At 40.9% G+C, this 17,273-nt stretch overlaps 2 protein-coding genes across 5 annotated transcripts in view; one reads left to right on the forward strand and one right to left on the reverse strand.

Moving 5' to 3' along the window:
- ldlrad4b (low density lipoprotein receptor class A domain containing 4b) overlaps nucleotides 1-5,400 on the forward strand; it is an 83,850-nt gene extending 78,450 nt beyond the window's left edge. For all 4 annotated transcript variants that reach the window (XM_017472581.3, XM_047156322.2, XM_017472587.3 and 1 more), the window contains one exon: nucleotides 1,080-5,400. In XM_017472581.3, the coding sequence (XP_017328070.1) occupies nucleotides 1,080-1,613 (534 nt within the window). In that variant the 3' untranslated portion in view covers nucleotides 1,614-5,400. The remainder of the gene's footprint in view (nucleotides 1-1,079) is intronic.
- A 359-nt stretch (nucleotides 5,401-5,759) lies between these two features.
- On the reverse strand, nucleotides 5,760-16,714 carry fam210ab (family with sequence similarity 210 member Ab). The gene is made up of 4 exons (XM_017472607.3): nucleotides 16,565-16,714; nucleotides 11,076-11,494; nucleotides 9,342-9,453; nucleotides 5,760-9,254 (listed from the first exon to the last, which is right to left on the reverse strand). Exons 2-4 carry the CDS (start codon nucleotides 11,462-11,464, stop codon nucleotides 8,922-8,924), a joined length of 834 nt encoding a protein of 277 aa, XP_017328096.1. The 5' UTR covers nucleotides 11,465-11,494; nucleotides 16,565-16,714; the 3' UTR covers nucleotides 5,760-8,921.
- Nucleotides 16,715-17,273: the final 559 nt, after the last annotated feature.

Below are 17,273 nucleotides of genomic sequence, written 5' to 3' on the forward strand. Positions count from 1 at the left end.
CTTTGCTTCTAGAGCCTCCATTCCTTGCATCGTTTACTCATTTTTGTGCTTATTGGTTTTCTTGCTTAAATAAGGTCATCGGCTAATAACGAGCCATTAGTAAGCTGAGCCAGAGGTGTTTGAAGCAAGTGTGTGTATGAGATTACCTTATTCTGTCAAACCCCTGTAGCCCTTCCAATGAGACACTTAATAACTAATGCGAACAAGAATACTAACTTTGGATCCTTAAAAAGCTTTTTAAACTATTCTGAAATTATATTCGTCAAAATTAAAAGCCTTGGGGATTACATTGGTTTTGATTTAAGAGATTTGCAGCCTTTAAAGACTTCGGAGGTTATAGGCTTAAGCACTGTTCATTCATTTGGTTTGAATGGGGAAAGCAAACGGCTTAGCCAGATCATTTTCTTGGTTGTCTCTAGTTAACCAAAGTTTATTATTCAGGCAAAATGGAAAATAAGTAAAAGAATAAACGTTTTGGCGTAATAAATCATAAACAAAAATGCTATTTTAATTTCTGTATTTATCCATGTTTCAGATTTTTCTGTATTTATCTATTTATATGAATTTAGGTCTTTCTGCATTTATTTATCTATTTATTCATATTCTTTATTTCCTTATGTCCATATGGTGACAATGGAGCATGCTTTTCACATTCAGGCCCAACATTCAAGTCCAGAGTGGAGGAATAGTGGTGGGTTTAGGAGAGCAGGGTTGAGGAGACACAGTAAGCAGTCCATCCCAGATCGAAAATCAATCACATTTGGGAATTGATACAATATACAGAAATTGTTCATGAGAATGATGAGTGATTCTCTTTTTGATTTAGTCGATAGGCTTTTGGAGTGCACAGACGTGTCAGAGGACACGCTGTAGGCTATATGTTGGTTTTACGATGTAGTAGCAGCATGAATATAGTCTAGAAATACGTCTGGGTTTTAAGAAGTTTAATTTGGATGTTTTACTTGTTACTTTATTCTGTTCTGGCACTTTTTCCCCCTCTATAGCCACCCAAACATTTAGTATTTTTGGCAACACTATTGCTGCTGACTATGAACATTTCATTCTTTTCACTCTTGCAGGTGGTGTATGCTCCTCATCCTCGTGAGCGCTTCAGCACTCCCTCATTCCTGCAGCGAGATCGTTTTAGCCGTTTCCAGCCTACCTACCCTCTCCTGCAGCAACACATCGACCTGCCGCCCACCATCGCACTTTCGGATGGAGAGGAGCCGCCGCCGTACCAGGGCCCGTGCCCGCTGCAGCTGCGCAACCCCGAGCAACAGCTCGAGCTGAACCGCGAGTCCGTGCGAGCACCACCCAACCGCACGGTCTTCGACAGTGACCTGATGGACAGCCATGGCCCGTGCCCACCTAGCACCAACACAGGCGTCAGCGCCGCCAACTGGAGTGCCCACGGACGCACAGAGGGCCCTCCACCTGCCTACAGCGAGGTCATGGGCCACTACCCAGGCACGGCGTTTTACCTTCACCAGCACAGCAATAACCAGTCCTCCTCCGTGCCAACTGTGCCCGGTGCCAGGACGCGCCAGGGCAGCACGGAAAGCACAATAGTCCTGAGCAAAGCCAAGGACATGCAGAGAGGGGAGCTAGTGTAAGGTCGGCTCTCCGTACCCTCTCCGCTTACTGGCTACAAAGGGGTGTGGCCACTCTCTGGACACTCCCATGCACAACATAAAATGTGTCTGTCTTCACTACAAAAGCAAAGCCACATTACAAGAAGGAACCAAGCGGAGCAAAGCTTACAAAATAACATTTTATTGACTGTCTCTCTCATAAAAAGACATAGCAAAGCTTTGTAGCGCTATTTTGTACTTGTGTATTACATTCAAATGGGAGATGATGATATTAGCACATAAGCTTTTTTTTTTATTATTATTATTATTGTTTTTATTTTAATTTTTCCCCCCTTTCTTTTTACTCCTTTTTTGGTCATGTGCCCTACAAAACACCAAGACTGCACAATCTGCAGGTTTAGGATGGGAGTTGAGGTTGAGAATAAGTTTTCCAAGACCATGATCTGTACACAAATAAGAATTTTTTTTTTTTTTTTTTTTAAAAAGTAGTTGAAACAAAAATCCAAATCCTAGTGCCAAGGTTTTTGTGTGTGTGTGGGGGGGGCCTGGCGTGAGACTCGCAATCATACGTTCAAATCAAATCACACAAAAGTTGCACTATCTATATTGTGGGGAAAGAGAAGAGGCAAATGTAATGCATGGTCTTTGTTGTTAAGGAAACTCCAAAGCTGGTGATCTGTAGAAGCGGTAGGGTATTCTCCTTACTTCTGCACAAGAGTTACTTATATCCAGCCTAAAAATCCTCCTTCCCAGCTCTTAGTCCTCCTCAGTCTTTCAGACACTTTGACACCTCTTGAGGTCAGATATATGCTAACAGAATGTTACTTTCACTTAATATTGTCACTTTACAAGCAGAAATGTTATAAGGTTATAAAGTAATTACTTTTGTTGAGTGTAGCCTTTTTTTTTTCTTTTCTTTTCTTTTTTTTTTTTTTACATAAAGTATCTAACCATCTGAAAGACTCTCTTTCTCCTGTAGCAGTGTTGAAATCATTTTGTTTCTCTCTAATAGGCTTAAACCACACACGATGAGGGAAAGGTGTCATGGTCGTGCTTTTAAAGTTATTGATTTATGAACTGCAATCCTTTATACGTGTTGCACTTGGCCCGTGACAAAAACCAAAACGGCATTTATTTCTCATCAGAGTGAGCGTTTGATGGATGCGAGGTGTTTTATCCTGTGCTTTGTTCAGCATGGATGGAAGCTTCTCTTGGCTTTTCCTTACTTGAAATGGCTAATGCTGCCCATTCTTGCACTCTTTCACTTTCAGTCCCTTTCTTGCCACAGATCCCCATCTGTACAGCGTTGTGATGGATGGTGCCATAGTAACCAGAGTGAGCAAAAAAAAAAATGAAACAAGCATACAAACATAGCCCTTACTGTCGTGTTGTCTACATCTCCTAGGATAGGTAGGATAATCAAGTTTAGTGACACAGTGAAGCTAAGGGCTAAAGTAAGGTTGTTCACTGTAATATCTCATTAACCCAGCCTTCCTCTGATTCGGTTGCCTTTTCCGCTAGTCCCTTCTTGTTCGATTCTCCGATGTGTCGGTATTTACGCGAGTGGTTTGTCCTGTGGTTCAGGTGAAAAACGTGGTGATTTTGAGATCAACTCCCGCTCCTGTCCGTGTTTGTTCACTCTGAGGAGTTGTCTCGATCACCTCGGCTCATGGAGAAGCAGTAAACGATCAGTGGCAGGGCAGGTCTTCATGTAAGATTTCAGCCGCACTGCACAAAAAGACCCGAACTGATCCAAACTTGGCAGTCTACGATGCCTAAGGATACATGCCCTTAGTTCCATCACATGAGGCTGCACTCTTCTCTGTAATATACAATCATATTCTTACTTTCAATCCATAGCATTGTGGGTATTTGGCGAACAGATCCAAACCATGGTGCTACGTTTAACTTGTAGAAGTTTACAGAAAGCGGTCAGCACCGAAGTGGTGCGAGTGATTGGATGCACGCAGGCCGTTGGTTAGCTGACACTTTGACTAAATGCGGGTTAGTTAGCCAGTCAAAAGCTCTGAGCTCTTAGATGTTGCTTTATTTTTATTTTTATTTTTTGACCAGGACCCAAAGGAACTTTTGCCTTGTAGTGCAGAACACATCCCTTTAATGTCAGCGCTAAAGACTGAGAATTGCCTTTTCTAGCCCTTTTTCTTCATCTAGTGCATTGAACACGAACAAACATGATTCATTTGAAACGTCCGTTGTGTTTGTTGTTCAGTTGAAGCCTGTTTCACACGCCACATGCTTATCAACTGCCCTTTGGTTCAACATTGTCAGTAGATTTTGAGTATCACTGCCCCATAAATTTGTGTCTTTGGCTGTCCGGTACAGTGTGTGTGTGTGAAAGTTTATTCATGAAGACGATGTGACCTGTAGGCTAGTTTATCCAGCTAGATTATGAAGCCTGCTTTCTCAATCTGGCTCTTGACCTCAAGCCTTAACTGCCTAGAAGTACACTTGAAAGACTATGAGAATTAGTTTTAGTGGACACCGACTAAACCGAGACCCAGATTACGAAGTGTCCTCAAGCGTGTGTGTTTTGTTTAGAAAGCCAGCTCATTCAGTATGCATGTTCAGGGCTGGTTCCCTGATCATATATTGAGGATGTACGTACACTAGTTTTCTCTGAATCATTAGTGTGTGTGTGTGTGTGTGTGTGTGTGTGTGTGTGTGTGTGTGTGTGTGTGTGTGTGTGTGTGTGTGGTTGTGTGTTTGTCCAGGATTAGGTCTGGTCAGTGTCCAGCAGTGTTCGGGAGGACCTAAAGGATTTCTGTTAAGCATTTACATAAGCAGAGCCACTATCTGCACACTTCATTAACCAGGAGGTGTTTTGGGCACAAATTAAAACTAGCCAAGGATCAAACGAGTAAACAAGGTTTGGTCTATTTTACTTCCATTCTAGAGTTGTACGTGGAGACCTGAACCTCCAAAAGTCCACAAATCTTACACTTTTCTACTGCAATGCCAGCATTTAGTAAGGGCTTCTGCCAGCTACCCCACGCATCGTGTTCTTATTTTATCTCCACTAGGTTGAGATGGACTCGGTGAATAGCGCCACCATTTGCAGAAAGACTGAACAACGTTTCTCTTTGCTTGGTGCTGACTGAGCTGCTTGAAAGTGTTACGGTCAGATGTTTTCTCCCTTCATTAACTCTTCCAAAGAGCTCTCGGAGCTTATCCTTCATCTGTGCTGTTTAATGCTGCTGCTATCGCTGCTGCTGCTGCTTTCGCCAATCGGTTTCGATCTGGCCCACACTTTGTTGACCCTTTTCTCGTATAACGACCACCATTTCACCGTCTCCACTCGGCTTTTCCTGCCTCGCTTTGTCTGATTGGCGTTCTCTCTACAAACAAGTGCTCGTTTTTGTTGTCCGTGGAATGAGGCGTTTTTGCATGTGCGTATGATGTGAGCTAACTCGGTGCCTAATGTTCACGTTTTGAGCAGACGTAGGAACCCACTTGCACTCTTTAAGCTCCCACCTTCGGTGTGCCTCACTTCCAACGGTGCTTTTTATTTCTCTGGTCTGTCGATCCTTTTTTTTTTTTTTTTTTTTTTTTTTTTTTTTTTTTTTCCTTCTTCTTTCTTTTTCTTTTTTTTTTTTCTTTTGTAAGGTGCTGTAAATAACTTGAACATGTTATGCACACATATCCTACCCAATGGGTAGAAACCACAAAAGATATTGTTAATAGTGTAATATAATGTATAGATGGTATAAAAATTTAACACAGTGGTATCAGGTTTGTAAATGCCTACAGTCGAAATGTGCTTTTGTCTTTTCTCTTTTTTTTTTTTTTTTTTTTTTTAAACAAGGAGGTTTGCAAACAATACTTAAATATGAATTACAGAATGATTACAAAGTACTACTTATTTTTCTTATGGATAATAACAATATTAACAGTATGAATGGCAGTTGTTCTAGGACAAGAGAGTTGCTTGAAATAGAATATTCTTCTTTTCTTTTTTTTTTTTTCTTTTTTTTTTAAATCCTACCCCATATAACATAACTTTGTATAATTTGCAGTTTAATGGTAGAATTGGTGCACCAGTGCAAATCTATGTTCCAGTTTACTGTAACATTTTCACATTTACCACAAACATTTTGACCCACGACCTGATGGAGGCGTTGAACTAGCTAGCAAACTGCAACATGAGCATCGTTTTTAACGTTTTTAATCGTGTTTACAAAATGGATTCGCTTCCGTACAATCATTTGGCATCCAGAGGAAGCTCAAACTTAGATCATGTTCAGAAAGTCACAGCAGTGATGACACTTCATGAACAGGGCATCATGACATTTGTTGACGTCTAAATTAAATGTTTAAACTTCTACAGCTTCTTTCCATTTCACCAATACAATACTGCAGCAACAACAACAACAACAACAAAAGTCCCTACATTCCCATGGTTGAACTGGTGATTTAGGACATGGACATGCTTTACATTGCACACAGACAGGATGAAAGCAAGTTTCATAAAGGAGCAGCTTACAAAAACGTGCAGAAATACTCAAATCAGGACAGCAGAGACTTTGATGTTTCGTTTGGGGATGTCAGTATGTCTGTATCGCATAAAAACCATCAATCGCTGTCCGGACTTTGTTTAGAAAGTGCATATATTCGATATGATTTGAGGTACTTTGTAACCACGTAATAACCAGTCTTAAATTTCCATGCAATGCTATGCTTCCATTCTTTTAATAATCTCTCCAGACAGCGACTACACTGACACTTCTACCATTCTTATTTCTTACTTATTTATTTCACACATTCTGTGTGCGTGGTATGTCGGAACAAAATGGGGGTTTTTATTCAATTTTTATTTTTATTTTATAAATCACAACCCTGCTGGGTGTCCACTGTAACTGTTGAGCACGTTCACATCAATGGAACTGAAGATAATGTACATAGCAACGCCATTTCATTTCTCCAGTGCTCCGTGGCAGGTAGCCTTGAGAGGTCTGTGGTGTGATTTGTAAAACCGGAGAAGGCTGTACCCTTACGAGCGCCGACTGAAACCGGTTACGTCTCGGTTCGTTTTCCTCAAAGCATCAGATGCTTGTGCACACCACCGCTAACCGTAGCTTTTCAGCATTATTGGTCAATACCGGACTGCTTCCGTCATGGACTTTGTATCATTTTTAGTTTCTATTTACAAAAATTGTACCCCAGCATTTTTGTGTGTATGCATAAGCGTGTACGTGTATCTCTGCATGCACGTACATGCATATGTTTATAGACACGTTAAATATGTGTATTTTGCCTCTTTTTATTTAAGCAATTGTGATGTACTAGGTTCTAGGCCTAAGGTCTGTTATTGCAATACTTTTTCAGAAAAAAAAAGTTCAAAATAGTCAAAAAACGTTGCTCTAAATGCTGTTGTAGTCAAAGATTTTATGCTTGTACTGCTGTGGTCAAACTACAGCGCAAACCATTAAAACATAAAAATACTAGTGTGTCTGTCCTTTCACTGCCGCGACGCTGTAATAACACCGAGAATACAGCTGCAAATCCATTTGCTGTGTTCACACTCGGGACCAGTGAATTAAACTCGGGTAAGGATGAACAAAAGTAGTTTATTAGAAGACTGTGCTTAGCTTCATTTTCCCCACACAATGTGTGCTCAATCATAAATCAGGATTTTGACTATTTTGTTAATAGTTTAATCTCCACATACACTTATGGCTTTCGCTGATTCCCTCTGATTCAATTCACCCGCCTTCATCCACAAACCTTTACTACAACTATTCCATGTTTAAAATACTCATTAAATATCTTTATTTGCTCTGCGAGCCACAATACATTACTGATTATTGCTATTTCAAGTTTTATACATAAATTGTGCCATTGTAATACTCGTCAATAGAGAGAGACCCGGGTAGTATCATTTTTAACATGGATGCTACTTAAACCTTTTCAGACAGTATTAGTAGAGAAGAATCACACTTGTCCTGCTCTGCTCATACGGAAGCATTTTATTATTTTCATCCAGCATGTAGATGCACCACGTTGTGTTATAAACGGGTAAGACGTAAACTGCCTTTGAACAACGGGATGGAAGAACCTGTGGCTGAGGAAAAGGTAGTGTCACAAAGTGAGATGGATTAAAATACAGTGTAAACAAGTCTGTCTGCACTCCAGCTGAGGTGTTTTTCCTAATATAGGGAGAAATTGTCATATGTGCCAAAGCAGCATGTAGAGAATAAGAAAAGCGCTGGATGAAATGAAAAGTTTAGTTGCTTCCACTGCGCTTGAGGATCATTTGTAGGAATCCATCCATTTTCTGCACCGCTTATCTTACACAGGGTCGTGGGGAACCTGTAGTCTATCCCGGGAGACACAGGAAACATGGAGGGGGACACCCTGGACGGGGTAACAACCCATCACAGGGCACAATCGCACACAACTGAAACGCCTCAAGTTTTCACCATCTCCCAATTATTCCTTACTGGTTTGACACTGGGGCATAAAAGTGCTTTAGAAAGTCACTCCTAAGAGAAACTGTCCCCTTTGTCTTTTGTGCCAATTCTAATCTTGTTCAAGTTTTGATCCCAAACCCAGTGCACTCCCAGATACACTCCCCTGTTCAGCGTCTGCTTGACTGCTGAGGTTTATGTCTACACGGTAGCCATTTACGTTCTACAATAAAAACGGCGCTTTCCTGCTTTTTCAGATGAAGCAGTAGTCAGACCCCACATAAAACGTGCACAAATAAATTCCTGAAGATCAAGAGACACTCAATTGCTTCTGATAGCAGTTACTATCGGTTTGCATCAAATATCTACGCTCTCAGACATAAAGGTACCAAACTTCTTTTTCTTGTCAAGAGAACATCTGTTTGGGTTTTTTGTGTCATTTTTAGCCATAGTGTGTGTAATTTTATTTATTTATATATATATATATAGATAGATAGAGAGAGAGAACATTTTACTTGGGAAAGGTATATGTGGTGTACCGTTAATTGGCTTTTAGAATAAAGGTATGTGGTCTTAGAGGTCTAGTCATGTACCTGAACTTATTTTGAAAGGTAGACTGTTTCCATGTTTTTGTGGTAATATTCTATTTTTCTATAAACCTCTTTTCTCTTCATACAAGCACATCTACGTGCATTGACGCAGAAATAGAAATCAGCCCTCATCAGTTATGTACATGTTCAGGTTTCTAGGTCTTACTGAATAATGTTAAACATAAATGAGAATTCAGGCCCTTTGGATCATTTCGATTTGCAGTAAAACAGGAAGTTTGAGATGCATAACACATTTACACTGTTTAGAAGTGATTCATGGAAGTTTACAACCCTTTGAGATTCATCGTTTTCTGTTAATCCGTTTTCTTCCGTAAAGACACTTTGTCTTTGGACTCCTGCAGTTTCTCAGCCAGCTTGTCTTTCGTCTCCTCCATTTTTTCAGTGAAGCGCTCTTTAGTCTCTTCCATGCGTTCGGACAGAAGCTCTTTAGTTTCCTCCATCTTCTCTGAAAATCGTTCTTTCGTTTCCTCCATCTTCTCAGAGAGTCTCTCTCTGGTCTCTTCCATCTTGTCCTGCAGGTACTCTGTGACGGGAGGAGGGGTGCACAAGTAGCCATGTTTACGGAGGTACTGCACAGAGAGAGACGTGCTGCCGAGCGTCACCGTGTACCTGGCTGGCGTAGCAAGCTGTTCAGGACAGAAAGCTGATAAGTGAAACAGAATTGACACTTGCCAAGCTTCATGTTTTGTGCATTAGATTAGTGCAGTTGATACCTTATACATTGCGTAGGCTGTTAGTGCATATCCACCCTGAGAGTCTCGCAAAATACCCACGAGCTTGTCCGGTAAGCCAATGTACTCCAGAAACGGCACAAGATTCACCCCTCTGGCAAAAAAACAACAACAACAACAATAGCCATGTAGAAATGTTTTAGCAATGATACCATTTGGGATGAGGATTTTTATGCCCAGTCATTTATAGTGCAATTATACAGAGTTTATAATGGCATGCTGATAAGTGTGTACTGTATTTGTTTGCACTCCAGATGACAGTGAAGTGTGTCTGAATGAGAAATGCTGACAGACTTTATCCAGGAAAACAGCTTTACATTTGGCCTTTAAACCTCAGCAAAAGGTTTATACCGACCAGCAATAACATTAAATCCACAGACAGCTGAAGTGAATAAGAATGATTAATCTTGTTACACAATGGCACCTGTCAAGGGGTGGGATATATTAAGCAGCAAGTCAGTTCTCGGAGTTGATGTGTTGATGTGTTGGAAGCAGGAAAAATGGGACGTATAAGGATCTGAGTGATTTTGACAAGGGCCAAATTGTGATGGCTAGGCGACTGGGTCAGAGGATCTCCAAAACAGCAGGTCTTGTGGGGTGTTCCTGGTATGCAGTGGTTAGTACCTACCAAAAGTGGTCCAAGGAAGGACAACTGGTAACCAATGACATTCACTGATGCGCGTGGGGAGCGAAGGCTAGCCCGTCTGGTCCAATCCCAAAGAAGGGCTTCTGCAGCACAAACTGCTGAAAAAGTTCATGCTCGCTATGACAGTGAGGGGTCAGAACACACACTGCATTGCAACTTGTCAGATTGGTCAGAGTGCCCACCCTGACCCCTGTGCACCTACAATGGGCATCTGTACTGGACCATGGAGCAATGGAAGAAGGTGGCCTGGTCTGATGAATCATGTTTTCTTTTACATCATGTAGATGGCCGGGTGGCAGTGTGATGTTCTGGGCAATGTTCTGCTGGGAAACCTTGTGTCCGGGCGTTCAAGTGAATGTTACTTTGACATTTACCACCTTCCTAGACATTGTTGCAGACCAAGTACACCCCTTCATGGCAACGGTATTCCCTAATGTCAGTGGCCTCTTTCAAGATGATAATGCATCCTGCAAAAATTGTTCAGGAATGGTTTGAGGAACATGACAAAGAGGTCAAGGAGTTTACTTGCCTTCCAAATTCCCCAGATCTCAATCCGATCAAGCAGCAGTGGTATGTGCTTGAGAAACGAGTCCGATCCATCGAGGCCCCACCTCACAACGTACGAGACTTAAAGGATCTGCTGTTAACAGCTTGGGGCCAGAAACCACAGCTCACCTTCAAAGGTCGTGTGGAGTTTATGCCTCGATGGATCAGAGCTGTTTTGGCAGCACAAGGGGAACCTACACAATATTAGGCAGGTGGTTTTAATGTTATGGCTGATCGGTGCAAGTTGTCACTAAAAAAATAAAGTAATGTATTAGAATGAGTGCAGTAATATAAAGCTGTGCTCTGCCTTGCAGTTGGAACTACCAATACCTTCTGACCTATCAAGTTTTGAGAATCCAACAGCATTGTGGTTCAAAATAAAGAGTACTAGCTTATATGAGGATGTGGACAAATTACATCACTAAAGCATTCCTGCAGGAATAAACATGTATTTTGAAGTTGGTTAATTAGTTAGATATTTGCTACGACTGAATGAACACTGTAGAGAAAAGACCTGCACTTACTTCATGGCACCATAATAAAACGTCCCAAACCACACAGTGGAAGTGACAAGATGCACCGGCACCATCACTTTGCCATACTGTTTAAAAGTCTTCTTAAACCTCTGATAGAGGCCAATTGATTTGTCCTGCAGTGGATCGAGGTCTTTATTGCTCTGTGGCGAGGCTCCTGTTTCTCCCTGGCTTCTTTCATGCTTCTGTGCAGCTGTTTGAACCTCAGGACGTGTCTTGTGGGACTCGGAGTTCCTGGTGATGCTGGAGGAGCTGAAGTAGCGTACAGTAAAGTGATTTATATGAAGGATCTGTGCACCGATACTCAGGTCCCTCATGTTGTGGTCCAGGCACACAAAGCGCAACGGGACGGCTGTAGGACACAGCACACGCTGCATCATCTATTCCTCAAATTCCCAAACTCTCACAGCCTAGAGGGGAGAAAACAAAATATCAATACAACCTTTATATTCCCTCACCTAATGTGTGTCTCCTGTATAAAAATTAATATCATAACAATGTGAGTAAACAGTATGAATAAGGTCAAGGTGCTCACAGATCTCAGTGCAACTTTGTACATTTTGGCTTTCTAATAAATCTGACTTACATTACCTTAACACACTTACACATAAGAGTGGGTGATGACATCAAGCATCACAACAGATTTAATAGCAATATTTTGACTTCATTCCACTCACATGGAAGATTAACTAAACTGAATTGCATATGCATATTCATTTAAGAATACATACACAGTGTGTGTGTGAGATATAGAGATTATATAGATATCTCTATCTATATATCTATCTATCTCTCTCTCTCACACACACACACTTCACAATATGAGAGATAAAAGAAAAGAAAAAAAATCTACATACACTATATAGCCAAAAGTATGTGGACACCTTATCCATATGTGTTTGCTGAACATCCCACTCCAGATATAGTCTCCCCTTGCTGCTATAAGAGCCTCCACTTTTTTGGGAAGGCTTTCCACTACATTTTGGAGCGTGGCTGTGGGGATTTCTGTCCATTCAGCCACAAGAGTTTGGCAAACCATGTCTGCATCCGAATATTCCTACTACCCTACTATACAGTAGGCAAAAAGTAGTATGCCAAAGGAGCATGTCCGAATTCTCAGTGTTCATAAAACAATAGACGAGAATTACCCGGATGACCTTCTGCTTCCACCGAGATTCCGCAGAATGGGAGCAGTGCACACTGCGCTATCCCATAAGACAACAGGACTGTCGCGGAAGAGCTGTCAGAATCAAAAATGGCAGAAGGCAGCACGTCGGCTCTTTTTAAGTTGTAGGTCACATGACAAGCCCAACATGGTGGATGGAGTACGTCATGCTACACACTTGTACTGATCAATGCTCGAGTAGTAGGTACTGAATCGATTGCAGTAGGTACTGTCACAGTACAAGCGTCATGGACCTCGCTTTGTGCACAGAAGCACTGTCATGCTAGAACATGTTTGGTCCTCTTAGTTCCAGTGCAGGGAGATCTCAAAACTACACCACACAAAGACATCCTATACAAGTGTGTGCTTCCAACTTTGAGGCAACAGTTTGGGGAAAAACCACATACGAGTGTGATGGTCAGATGTCCACATACTTTTGGCCATATAGCATAGGCATATTTAAAATTCTTATTAGATCTCAAACCTTATATTAGCGCTCTGTAATTGATCACACTCCTGCTTTGCCAGAATTACGTCTGGGGCTTAAGGTGAGGCAGCTAGTATCTGAAGAGTGAATCGAGTAGGCTGAAGGGAAACTTCCTACACAACTGATGCGTGGTCATTGAGAGGGTTTTCAGTGCATGCTGATGATTGGGCAGGCACGTATCTGAACACGCTCTGGTTTGATACAGCTTGTGTCAGGTTTCCATGCCATGCTGGGCAGCTGTGGGACGAATATATCACTACGTATCATTGTCTCCTATCCTTCTCAGACACCTCGAAAATAGATTTTGGTGATTGCTTTTATTTATTTATTTTTACTATTGCTGCTTTACAACAATCCCACTGTGCATTAGAATGTATCCAGATTCCTCACATCTTTGTGGTATCATAAAGACTTTATCTGTTGTCCAAACAGGTGAAGAGACATAGGAAGAAGTTTTTCATAAAAACTTCCTCATGTCACTGACACTGTCACAGTACTGCATTCATCTGGATTAAGTGCCATTTTAATGCTAAGGACCCAGCTATAAAACTTATTCAGATGTATCAAAGATGTTACCGTAGCTTCACGGCACACATGGGTAAGTGCCAGATCATCCACATACTTCCTGCACATTTCAAAATTTGTGGCAGCACCAGTGAAGAGTGCAAAACAGATTAGAAGAAAAAAAATGATGGGGGGAAAAAAAAAAACAGATTTTTTTTTTACAAGAACATTTTTTTTTTTTTTAACATGATTTATTTTTTAACCTAACTAGTAGCAGACTATTACTTTTTGGCAGCAAGCCTCGGCCCCTGAGAGAAGTTTAAAGGGGTCATATTTGGCATCTCTCCACATCGTGCATGATAAGCCACACACGATTGGCGAACCATTATTATTACCAGCTACTAAAGACACCATCAGGGAATTATTTGGAATGGAAGCAGCACAAAAAGTAGATTGCACGCCTTTGTCGGACAATACAGTGCATATTTGGCATGGCCAATGATATTGATTCGCAGCTTTTAGAAAAGGTGCAAGTAATATTTTGCACTACAGGTGGATGAAAGTACAGAAGTTGCAAATCAAGCAAAACTTATGGTCTACACTCGGTTCCTCAGTCAGGACAAATTTATCAAGGAATTTCTTTTCCGTAGAACCCTTGAAGGCAGAACCACAGGGCAGGACATATTAAATATATTGGATCAATTCATGACCTGCAAGTGCAGTGGTGTTGTAACTGATCAAAGAGAAAACCCCCAAAGCTGTTACCACACACTGCATTTTCATCTACCAGTGCTTTAATACCATGAAAAAGATACAGTGTTCAGTTAATGTAAATATTTTCCAATTTTTCACAAATACAAAAAAAAACTACAGAAAACTATTAGAGAATTATTTTTTAGCTATAGTGAGTTGCCAGATAATAAAAGAAATTTGTTATTCAAACAGAATTTCAGATGTACGTTTATTGTATGAATTGCAATACGTCTTTACATTATATAAAAGACACATACAAATGCATAGTTGCTTTACATTTTAGGCAAGGGAGTCCCCTGCATGGAATCATAATATTTGGGGGTCCTTGGGAATAAAAAGTTTGAAAACACCTGCCTTAGACAACATCCCGTTTTGGAAATTTACCTGGTGGCTTGCATGTTTTTCCCTTCCTCTAAATGTTTTTTCCCCCCGCTTTCCCTTCTCTCTCACGTGTGATGTCATGCACCCGTACACCCTGTAGCACACTAATAACTAATAACACTAGGCCACGACCACTTGAACGACCCTACCTGTGTTTGGTACAGTTACTGTACTACAGTATGTTAAGCATTTGTGGATGCATGTAGATAAGGCTGCCAGGTGTGCAGTTTTTATGCTAAATCCTGATAGTTTTGGAACAAGGCCGCTTGTAGAAACCTCAAGTCCGTTTATGGTGTATTTTGGACTAGTTTTAAAATAGTCTGTGGCCGCCAATATCTTGTTTATAAGCAAATAATCAGAATGATATATAATCAATATCAGCAAACACAGGCTATGGCAGACAAAGGGAAAGTGTAACTGCAGATAGTGTATTTATGATGTACAGAACTGTTTATATTGTAAAACATACTGCAAAGTTTAGGAGAGGGAAAAGGGGATTATGGAGGGGATAATGACTGTACCAGGCTATGATTAAAAGAAAGGTATACTGCAGATACTAAAAATCAGAAATGTGCACACCACAATTATCTTCTTTCCCACATAGAGGCTAAGAAAAATAAAAAACACATCTCCCTTTTCCAGTGCCCGAACCTTTTGGGCTAGTTTCAGGTCTTTGTGTGTTTGGTTGGAATTTTTGTATGTAGATGGTCAGCAAACAACAATGCAGAGAAAGAAAAAAGATGTTACAGCGAAAGTGTGAAAAAGACAGATGCAGCAAAGTGTTCAAAAATAAACTGTTTCAATTCTGAATTAGCTGATGGTAATGATGGGGAGAGCGGTGTTGAAGAAGCAGGTTACCTATATATCAACTTAGTTATATCATTTATTTGGAACTGGTTTGTGTTGTTCTAGAGCAATCTTATCCGCAAAGGGCCGGTGTGGGTGCAGGTTTTCATTCGAACCAAGCAGGAGCCGCACCTGATTCCACCTGTTTAATCAGTTGATCTTGGCGTTCAACAGACTCAGGTGTGGCTCCTGCTTGGTTGGAATGAAAACCTGCACCCACATCGGCCCTTTCCAGATAAGATTGGGCACCCCTGTGCTAGGTCATAGTTTTTGTGGTTTTGCAGAAAATGTACTTCAAGGGAAATGGTGGCTAGCAAGAAATGACTAGCTAGCAAAAACACTGTGACAATAACGTGAACGCCCAAGTTGAATATTAGCTAGCTAGCTATACTACACTTGTATCACGTCGCCTCCATGACTCAGTTGCAGACTGCGTACACAGTTTGGTGAATCATTATGTATTTTATTAGTGCTCGTAGCTTGCTGAAATGCAAGCTGTGCTACCTGACCATGAGGTCTGCATTCAAATCATTTAGCAACAGAAAATCTGCTTAGCAACCAGTTCACTGCTTTATTTTAAAAAATGATACAAGTATACAAAAATGACCTAAATCATTTATTTTCCCTCGAGCATACTGTTTGTTTAATCGGTGATCACGTGAAAGAAGGTGAAACTTAAAACAGGAAAATCCTGTGTCTTAATAATAGCACTGATGCACTTTCATTTGGTATTTTCGACAAACTCTGAACACTGAAGTGCATATTCCCAGGCTAATGTTGCCTTTAGTCGTCCTCTTTTAGTACCTGAATGTTTATATGTGGATTAACGGTTTTAAAGAAAATTTTAAATGACGTTTAAAAAGTCCTTGCAGTCGGTAGCCTTCACCTTCAGACCAGGGGGCGTGGCTTCACACGCACAGTAAACAGCATGTCCCACATAAACAAACTGAAGATACAGCTACATCATCTGACATCACCTTACTTTCATCTTCCTGTAGTGTAACTATACAAATTTAACACCTAATAAGCCTTTATAACAATTTGCATTATTACTTCCGAGTTTGCGCTATCAATCAACAAGTCAACAGACTGGAATTAGAGTTTAGCTCAGTGAGTATTTGTACAGAATATTACATTTAGATGAAGACACGCATGAGAGAGGACAGGCGGGACAGAGGACGGACAGAGGACACACACACATTACTGTGCAGTTTATTATAGCTAAGCTAATCGGCTAGCTAACCAACCAAAATGGATGCTGTGGGTTTTTTGTTTGTTTGTTTTTGTTTGTTTGCGTAGAAAGAGAAAGTCGGTAGAAGTGAGAGTGTGTGCAGTGAAGCTTACATTGAACTCGTGTTGACTCGGAGTTTCTAACGTGTCCTCGAAAGCACACTCCGCGCCATGCTCCTGCCATGCAGACACACGCTGTCCACACGGTTGAACATGGACTTCAACCGCGCAATGCTTCATGGGAAATGACGTCTATCACGGCTGAGATGTGAGCTTGTGAAGATGATTTCATTTACTTGCGTGCTTAACACTAGGAAAAATATGGTGTCGATCCGATACCAAGTTACTACAGGGCCAGTATCGCCGATACCGATATTTTTTACTTTTAAAAGCATGCACTTGAACCGATATTTACTTTCCTGTAGGGGAGAGCAGTGTGTCATGATTTATAAGGTGAATGCATCATTAATATTAGGGCTGGGTAAAAAATATCGATTTTCTGATTTTAATCGAACTTCAATTTAACGAAACGATATGGATTTGTGAAATCCCCGCGTGCTTTACTTGTTAGGATGTGAATATTATCTGTAGTTCGCCTCTCGTCCTGAAGATGTCGCCATCTTTCATGTTTTGAATTTTGAAAACGGTTTTATTACTTCAACATATTTTAAGCTGTTAATGAATTTCACTGTTGCACATTTTGCATGTTCTCCCCGTGCTGCGGGGGTTTCCTCCCCAGTCCAAAGACATGCATGGTAGGCTGATTGGCATATCCAAAGTGTCCGTAGTGTATGAATGGATGTGTGAATGTGTATGTGACTGT

This window comes from Ictalurus punctatus, chromosome 1, assembly GCF_001660625.3.
Source record: "Ictalurus punctatus breed USDA103 chromosome 1, Coco_2.0, whole genome shotgun sequence".
NCBI classification, from domain to species: Eukaryota; Metazoa; Chordata; class Actinopteri; order Siluriformes; family Ictaluridae; genus Ictalurus; species Ictalurus punctatus.

What these genes read in the sequence shown, in the direction of transcription:
- fam210ab (XM_017472607.3), bottom strand. Translation starts at nt 11,464, where the DNA reads ATGATGCAGCGTGTGCTGTGTCCTACAGCCGTCCCGTTGCGCTTTGTG. An exon ending in TTTTATTATGGTGCCATGAA is followed by an intron (nt 9,454 to 11,075) that starts GTAAGTGCAGGT and finishes TTTTTTTGCCAG; the next exon opens with AGGGGTGAATCTTGTGCCGT. An exon ending in CAGCCTACGCAATGTATAAG is followed by an intron (nt 9,255 to 9,341) that starts GTATCAACTGCA and finishes TGTCCTGAACAG; the next exon opens with CTTGCTACGCCAGCCAGGTA.